This window comes from Filicampus tigris, chromosome 1 (genome assembly GCF_054856515.1).
Source record: "Filicampus tigris isolate MCC_2025a chromosome 1, RoL_Ftig_1.0, whole genome shotgun sequence".
Classification (NCBI taxonomy): domain Eukaryota; kingdom Metazoa; phylum Chordata; class Actinopteri; order Syngnathiformes; family Syngnathidae; genus Filicampus; species Filicampus tigris.
The window spans coordinates 32,316,072-32,325,156 of NC_141217.1; the positions used below are offsets into that span (position 1 = coordinate 32,316,072).

General features: G+C 44.0%; 1 protein-coding gene across 1 annotated transcript in view; it reads left to right on the forward strand.

The window, feature by feature from the left end:
• ift122 (intraflagellar transport 122 homolog (Chlamydomonas)) overlaps positions 1 to 9,038 on the forward strand; it is a 28,381-nt gene extending 19,343 nt beyond the window's left edge. Inside the window, exons 23-29 of the mRNA XM_086033302.1 lie at positions 305 to 408; positions 3,552 to 3,717; positions 3,878 to 3,992; positions 5,353 to 5,478; positions 6,458 to 6,534; positions 6,659 to 6,823; positions 8,565 to 9,038. Coding sequence (XP_085889428.1) covers positions 305 to 408; positions 3,552 to 3,717; positions 3,878 to 3,992; positions 5,353 to 5,478; positions 6,458 to 6,534; positions 6,659 to 6,823; positions 8,565 to 8,651 — 840 coding nt within the window. The 3' untranslated portion in view covers positions 8,652 to 9,038. The remainder of the gene's footprint in view (positions 1 to 304; positions 409 to 3,551; positions 3,718 to 3,877; positions 3,993 to 5,352; positions 5,479 to 6,457; positions 6,535 to 6,658; positions 6,824 to 8,564) is intronic.
• The last annotated feature ends 47 nt before the right edge of the window (positions 9,039 to 9,085 follow it).

The following is a 9,085-nucleotide window of genomic DNA, read 5'->3' on the forward strand; positions in this document are numbered from 1 at the left end:
GTCCCCTATTTTGGACCGTTGTGAGCTGTGAGCTGAAAATTGTCATTTTCTGCCATGGCTGCGAGCTGTGCGGTTGTCCCTGATGACAAAGCCGCCACATCTCTTCCAACATTTGACGGGCGGCCTGTCTCGTCACCATTAGTTTTGTTGTTACAGCTTTGTGCTCGGCTCTGATCACACCCCGGCACCATTTCTGTGATTTGGGCCAATGGCCTCATGCCTCATGCTCAGCTTTAGTGATCAAGTCAATGCCAGACTCTTCCATTTGTGTCCCCGTTTTGATTTTTTTTTTTTTTGTCTTCAGGATGAGCCCTTCAGTTCCCTCATGCCGGAGACGCTGTTCAACATCTGCAGGTTCCTCCTGAGCAACCTCCCTAAGGACAACCCACCACCAGGCATCTTTAAAGTGTATCCTTCCCTTGGACAAAACCCTGGAGGCGAACTGTCCACATCGGAACAGCTTGCCACTTTCATCCAGTGTGGCTGGGCGGGGCCTTGGGGATGATGCGACAGTGCTGGTGCCACTTGATGAGGATGAGAGGGGGTGCCATGCGGCGGCCTTTCTTGTCCAAGCAAACAATGTGACCAGTGAAACTTGATTGGATACTAAACACCAACTGAAACAATTTGCTCTCATTTGAATAGATTTAAAAAAAAAAAAAATGCACACCACGACGCTGACAAACCCGCTGGCCACAATCATACACAAAATTGAAAGGAAAAAAAAAATACTCATGATAAAAGAAAGAAATAATCATAAAAATGTAGTAAAAATTAACCAATCTAAATCAGATATTTCTCTTGGATTGTGTTTCAACAGAATCATGAAAAACAAAACAAAAAGAAAAACAAAAAAAATGAACTCCTGAAACAGGCCTAGCCAAAAATGATGGCACCCTTAACTTCAAGTCAATCTTTTGCGGCGGTTACCGCAATCAAATCGTTTTTGTATGCATCTCTCGGCGGTTATTTTGCCTCACTTCACTTTACGAGCAAACTGCTGCAGCCTTGAGATGTTGTTGTGCCCCTGCACAGATTCAAGTCACCCCGTGTCAGACGTAGCAAAGCAGCTGCAGAACATGACAGAGCCTCCTCCATGTTTCATGTGTCTCGGTAAACTTCATTTTTACATCTTGAGTTGATGTGCCTTGCCAAAAAAGTTCCAGTTTTGTCTCGTCTGTCCATATGAAATTTTCCCAGAAGCTTTGTGGCTTGTAAACATGCCGTTTGACAGTTTTTTTTATAAATGATTTATTTTCAACAGTGAGCAGATTTACATGCAGTCAATAACCCTTTCGTAGCCGAAATATTAACAATAGTCCAATTGTGCAAAGGACGACTGTAAACATGTGCAAAAAAACGTTAAACAGAGTAAGGGTGACTTCTTTTCCAACTCAAATATTTGGTCATATAAACACGTATCGGAATACCTACATTGGAACTTTCCTTTGTGTTCTCCGTATGCCCTATCTGCAAGGAATCCTGTCTTTTGAGTTGAGGAACTACTTGTATGCGCGACGTCTGGTGCACAATGCAACAGAAATACACAAGCAGGGGTAAACAAACATGGTGAAACTCAGACGCAGCATGGCAGAACACTTTTGGAGTGAGGAGGAAACTGGCTATTTTATTAGTGTGGTGAAAGACATGAATAGAATTGTTAATTGACAGCAGGAAGTAAGAAGTGGAATTGACATCGATTTGCGTTATGTCATTGTCCGTGCGCCGCAGTTTAGATGGGGATATTCCGGTTTCCAAAAGCGGAATTTTGAGCTTAACCCGAATACTGACTGCACGTAAAGGTAGTGGCGTCGGTTTTGTCCATCTCCCGCAAAGTCCGCTTTTGGAAGGATCTGCCACTGATGTGCCTTGACCTTTAATATCTTTGGAGGTTGTTCTGGGCTCTTGTGTTGCCATCCGTCTCTTCAAAACCAATTTTCCTCCTGCGGCCACGTCTAGGGAGGTTGGCTACATTCCCGCGGGTCGTACATTTCTGAGTAATATGTGCGACGGGAACATCAGGCTGCTTGGAGGCGGTCTCGTAGCCTTTACCTTGAACGTACTCATCTATTAGAGACGCGTCTTTCCTTTTCTTCCTGTGGTCCCTGTTTAATGTGTTTACACACCAGGTCACCAAACAGCACACTGACTACTTTAAATAGGCCAACTGACGGCTTACCGGTTTGCTAATTAGAGGACACACCTTGGTCGAGCATGTCCCTGTGCTCAAATTATTGTCTTGATTTGATCTTCTCCAGGGATGCCATCATTTTTGTACGGGTCTGTTTCGTGACTTTATTTATTCTTCATATTTCTGTTGGACCACAATTTAAAAGCAATGTCTGATTTGTCTTGGTTATTTTTGATAACGTTTTCATTTGTTATTGTCGTTATGTTTTTTTTTAATTTTTTTTTTATAGTATTCGTTTTCATTCATTAACAGAGGGGTACCAGCAATTTTCTGCCTATGCGCGTACACTTTAACATTCTAAACAGTACAGGTGCTCAATCTAAAATAATGCTCATACAAATGATAAAAATGCACAGTGCAAAGTGGTATTCCTTTTGAAAATATGTATATTTTTGGTCTTGCAGTTTCTGGTTGCGTCGAACTGTACTTTATTTTGCTACAACAGCTTTCAGCTTACCATGGGGCCCCCCCACATACCCGCGCAGTTTGGCACTTGCGGATTTGCTTATTTGGGGATTTTGCCCAATTTTTAATTGCGGACACCCCCCCACGAACCCACAATTAGTTACTAATTAATAGAAGGGCTTTGACAGTGTCATCGAAAGTAGAAAAATACCAAATGACGTTGCCCGTGCCTCCGATGTTCCGAATATTTTATAAACTTGGGCCAGCTACACTGGACTTGGTAACAATTAATAACATCTGTGCTGCACATGTGCATGCAGGAAAGGCTTTTGTCTGAGCAAAGTGGTGCACAAAGGAAGGGTGGCCTTTTTAAAGCGGAAGTCAAGGCAAACATAGTTTTTTTCAAGAATATATTCTATGCAAGCCCACTAGTGGAAACAGGGCATTCTGATAATTATTGCGTTTGTGGAATAAGTGTTAATCCACTCGTTTTTAGCCATTTCTGGGGGGGCGGCCATTTTGTCTCCTGTCGACTGAAAATGACATCGCAACTGCTCACAACGACCAATCACGGCTCCGATAGAGAGAAGAGATCAGCCGTGATTGGTCGTTGTGAGCAGTTGCGATGTCATTTTCAGTCGACAGAAGACAAAATGGCCGCCCCCCCGAGATGGCTAAAAACGAGTGCATTTTGCTGCTTGACTTATATTCCGCAAACGCAAAATGAATCAGAATGCCGTGTTTCAACTAGCGGACCTGCTGGGAATATATTCTTAAAAAAAACATGTTTGGGTTGACTTCCGCTTTAAGGTGCAGTCGAGCTCCTGCGGCTGCAACTCATTGACTCGCCGTTGCAAAACGAGCCATTTGGATTTGGCCCACGTCGCTGATCGTGTACGTTTGACATCTCCCCACTTGTTTTTTTTTTTTTTTTTTTTCTTGACCTGCTTCCAAGTAACACCTTGTACGCTTTGGCCAAGCAAAGTCGAAAACTAGGCGCCTACAAGTTGGCCAGGCTTTGCTACGAGAAGCTCCAGAAGCTGTACATTCCGTCTCGCTTTCAGGAGTGCATAGAACTGGACAGCCTCACCATCCGGGCCAAACCTTTCCACGACAGCGAGGTTTGGTTCCACGCCACGCGCCCGCCGCACGCACTCTTCATACTTCATTCTTCTTCTGTCCGCATCCTTGACACGTGGCTTGAAGCGGCATTCAAACGTTTTTGCTCATTTGGTGACCATTTGTGGTTTCTTTTGTTTTCCTCCCGCCTGTCGTCAAAAGGAACTGACGGAAGCCTTGATGTGTTACCGCTGCTCCAACAAGCCGCTGTTGAACAACCAGGGAACGGCCTGCCTCAACTGCAAGCAGCCTTTCATTTATTCAGCCTCGTCATACGGTGAGTGCAGCGCAAAAGCGCGGACGTCGCGCGCACACGGGCCGACACCGTCGGGCGCTCGGTCGCACGTCAGCGTCGGCCTCAAAAGTGGTGCCGTCGGGTGAAGGTGCCTGGTTCATTTGCGGCTTGGAAACGTGGCAAATGTTTCAACCCAAAGCCGGATCTGAGGCCATGAAGACAGAACAATGACTTTTAGTTGGCCATTATAACATTATTCTGCCACCCCAATTCGCCGACTTTGTGGATCAAGTCCCACATGTGCGTTCTGTGAACTCAGCCTTCAAACAAAGAAGTCTTTCTTGGTTTACCAAACTGCCGCATTGTGACTCCTCCCATTGTTGTTAGTTGCTTAGCAAACATTTCTCAGACTGTGCGTGTGTGTGTGTGTGGCGTTCCCAAAGATAGAGGGCCGAGAAAGCAGTCAAAATGGAAGGCATGATTGACTGAATGATTCATCAAAACCTGTTCAATGTAAACATTAGGGCTCTTTATTTAAAAAAGCTTGCATGTTTTCAGGATCTGGAGACAATTTTCAGTACTTTTTGTGAGATTTAATCCTGCTGCTTACAGCGTATTGACAATAAGTCAACCTCGTTCAATATGTAGCCGACGTACTCACTTTTTTTGTGCGCTGAAATTCTATCGCTCTGTTCCTACGTTTCTGTGTTGTGCCGCACTCTTTCCGAGTGCCTGGCCCCTCCCCCTCACACTCGCACACGCACACTGGACAGCAAAGTGCGGCACACTTCTCCCCCCTCACACTCGCTTGGCTGAGAGAAAAGGCGTGAGAACTAGCTTTTTTTTTTTTTAATTTTTTTTTTACTCTATGGCAAGCTGCGACTTTGTCAAACAATATAAGGCCACATTCACACTGCAGGCCAATTCGGCTAGTTACTTCAATGAATTCTTTGTACGTAGTTGTTCACATTCCAAAAAGCAAACGCGACTTGTAATGTTGAACGGAATGTGACACGCGCGCGCACCAAACACGTCACGTGAACTCGACGTGAAAAAAAAATTCCGATACGTGTCACATTTGGGCCAAAGGATGGTGATTGACGGCAGTAGACTTTGAGGGCCACATGGCAATCACGCCTCAGTTGTGGACCAATTGTGAATTGGAATGTATCAGTCCATTCATTTAACAAAGGACTGTTGTGAATGTCGCCGTTCATTTCCTTGTTGCTGCACTGTAAGTTGCGCAAAAATTCCCCAGAAAGGGTCAAATGAAGATCACCTGCAAAAGTTACAGTGCATTTTAGGATCATCCTGAAACCGAATTTGCCTACCTAAACAGGATGACATCTGTGTGTCTTTTTTTTTTTTTTTTTTTTTATGTAACGACCGGTTGTGTGCACAGAGGTCCTGCCACTGGTGCAGTTCTACTTGGAGGAAGGCATCAGCGACGAGGAAGCCGTGTCTCTTATCGACCTGGAAGTTCCTCACACGGAGCAGACGGATGCGCACTGGCAGCATATGGACAACGGTACGCCCCAAAATATCCGTAACACTTCATTTCTGGGAGCTTCTCGCTTCTTTGAGGCCGCGTGGTCGGCCGTGGCCCGGATTGAGCGTCGCTAGTTAAGCTGTCGCCGCTAAGTCATCTTAGCCGTGGCGCTAATAGGGTTAGCCTGTCTCATCTTAATGACACTAACCCTCCGAGAGCCGCGACCGCAGCCCGAGTGGCGGGATTAACCTGCATTAGCCGGCAGACGCTCAAGGGCACCGAGGCACTCTGTTGTTGCCAATGACACAAACAACTGATGTGGCATTTTCAACACTTAAGCCCTTTAAGTAGAGCGCGTTGGGATTTTACAATGTACGGGTGATTACAAGAAAATATGCTGGAAGACAGTGTTACTCTTTGACACGACTAAATGTAGCGCTCTGTCCACAAGTCATTTTGGACAGCGGCAGAGCTTTTGCTATCTTTGCCTTCCGGCATCGCCACGATCGACCTGAAATGAAACAAGATGGAGATGCGATTGAAGTGTGGCTTTAGAGATTTCACTTTAGAACTTGCCCATAAATAATATGCAATAAATATGCAATTGCCATTTCATGCGTGAGTGCCTTTGATTTCAAGGGTATCAAAAATATTGAAACAAATTGACCTAATTGTAAACATAACCATGATTCTTACTTACTTGGGTGAACATGTTTAAAATGTAAATGGACGTCACCAAACGCTTGGTGTTGCTTATTGCAGCCTTGCAGTGCCTTGACTTTTGTCTTCACAAGCACAAAATCGTCAAAAAGTTTCATCCAAGCGCTCGCACGGATAGGTCTTACAGCATTTTCTTTCGAGACCTTGAAAATGGATGCCATACTTTTCCGAACGCTCCTGCTTAACCGTTTAATCGCGTTTCATTTGCAAGCCGATTTGGTGGTGCACCCGGACAACATTTCACAAACTCTGCTGTTGTCCAAATACGTGCAGCTAACTTTGCGTTGCGCCCTTTCAGACACGCAGGTGTTAAAGTTGGATGACGGTTTGGATGATGCGGAGGAAGACCCGTTCACGCCCAAAATGATCTTTGAGGTAAGAAAGGAGAGAAAAAGGAGTCGGTCGGTGTGTTCATCCGTTTTGCGCCAGCTGGCGAGGTGAAAGGACGAGTGGCGTCACTGAGGGCCGGATGTGTCCCCCGCGTGTTTCCTCCAAACAGCAGGGAGGCTCGCACTTTGTCCCCGTCAAGGTGAATCGTTCAGTGCTGCGCTCCATGAGCAGGAGGGACGTCCTGATCAAGCGCTGGCCGGCGCCGCTCAAATGGGAGTATTTCCGCTCGCTGCTTCCTGACGTCAGCATCACCATGTGTCCTACCTGCTTCAAGGTACACACGCTGACTTGATTCTACATTACTATACTCACAATTCGGTACTACTGACTTGACGTCTTAAAAAAAAAAGTAAAAAATAGACTGAAGTGCTTAAATGGGGAGTTTGCAGTTTTAAAACCATTAGCAAGATTTGAATGTAGCCTCTAGAGGTGCACCAACCCGATTAATCGGTGACCAATTAATCGCTAATTATTTATGTTAATCTGTTAGTCTATTTAACAGTTTGGTTAAGCTATTTCAGTTTGGTTGGCATGTGTCCCGTTGGTTCAAAGGCACGCGCAACTCTTTATCTCATTTATGAATAAGGCACAGCAATGTATGACGATAACGCTAATGCTAGCCAAGTAACGCTAACGATAGCCGGCGCAAGCATGCACATCCTGTTCGTCGCTCTTTCTGCACGATGTCATTGCTTGTTTATGCACTACGGGGTCTGTGAATATTCAATCCGCCCGTCAGGAGCTTCAAGAGACTGGCGACTGGCACCAGATATCTGTTTCGAGTGCCACAATTGACAGCGAGGCCAGCGTACCGAGTCTGTATCTCTCCATTGTGCTGTGTACTGTGAAGTGCAAAACGTGAAAAGAGATAACCACATCAGCAAATGAAAAAATAGAATAAAATGCAACAGCAAATAAAAAAACAAAACACAAAAACCAAAAAAAAAAAAGAATGACAAGATTTAAAAGTAAGTAAAGAGTGGCATTGAAAAAACAGATACTATCGTTTATCATGACAGTTTCTGGGGAATTAGATCGTCCTGAAAAATGTGTTATGGTGACAGGCCTAGTTGCAGCCCAGCCTTCACGAACAAATCACCGGATACACTATGAAGAATCTTGTGAACTGATGAATGAATGCTAAAAATTACCATCCTGTATTCTGTTACAAAGACGTCGATATCATCATTGTCTACAAACGGATATCTTTACCATACATCGCGTTGGACTGGTTCCACTGGTTCAAAGTCCACAAGCGTGCCGTCTATATCACTGCCGTTACACCCGCGATTGTCGACGTGCGCCATTGAATGAAGAATGATGATTTATTTGAACATGGGGGGGAAAAAAGAAGAAAAAAAACCCCAATAATTACGATAATGAAAATAAAATGTGAAAAAAAATAAACTAACAAGAATCATAAATTAGCCAAAGCACACCTAACAAAAGTCTTCCAAGCTCAAAAGGGAGTGGGAAGAAGTCCAGATTTATTAAATCCCACCCCTTCTCCATTTTTCCTTCATTTATATCTCTATTCTTCATCTATGGCAAAAATAACACCAAAGATAAGAATAATAGTAATAATAATGAACCACTACACAGTGCTAATATAAATTAATAAATACTATACTATACTATTATAAATCCACATAGACCATCAGTCAACAATAACAAAACACCCGAAAATATGTTTGGGTTGATTCCCGCTTTAATGGGTTAATCAATCCAATCTCAACCGCGGATGACTTTCCCTCTATTTAAATCTTTTTTCCACTGCGGTTGAAAATGTAACCAGCCTATTTTCACATACTAACAAGCAGCAAGCGCCATTGTCTGTTTTCAAATACAAGGAGTAAAGTAAAATGTTGTCAGGAAAATAAATTCTCAAGCCAAGTCCACATATGTGAACGCAATGTATTTTGTGTTTGCTTGCTTTTATGTGACTGCCACTCCTTGCGTTGTGTTGTTCTTCCCGATGATTAAAGAGCGTTGATGTGCTTTTGTTTACTCGGCAGATGTTCCACAGCGAAGACTACGAGCTTCTGGTGCTTCAGCACAACTGCTGTCCGTTCTGTCGGAGACCCATCGATGAACCAAACTGATGGATGAGCTTCACGATGTCAGCCGTTCCTCTCGGCGGCGGCGCCACATATGTATTCTTGTCCATTCGCCTTTCGCATTCACGAACGGAGACGCCTTGGCGATTTCTCCCGGGCTTGCGACTAGCCAGTTACCGGGTCAGATGAATTCCAACTTTCCATCCCTGTGGATTATGTCACTTTAAAGGGAGTGTACAAATGTATGTTGTCTAACTGATGTGGTACATTTCTTTGTTTTTATTCATCAGATTTGTCAGCGAAGACCCGCGTTCCGCACGTTTGTATTCTAGAACTGTAGAATATGTTTTATAATATAATAGTATGTCATCGTTTTTTTAGGCAAGAGAACATATTTTTATACTATTATCAATAAACGATACTTTGCAAAGATTTGGCTGCTTCACCTTGAATTTGAAATTAAAAAAAAAAATGATGAA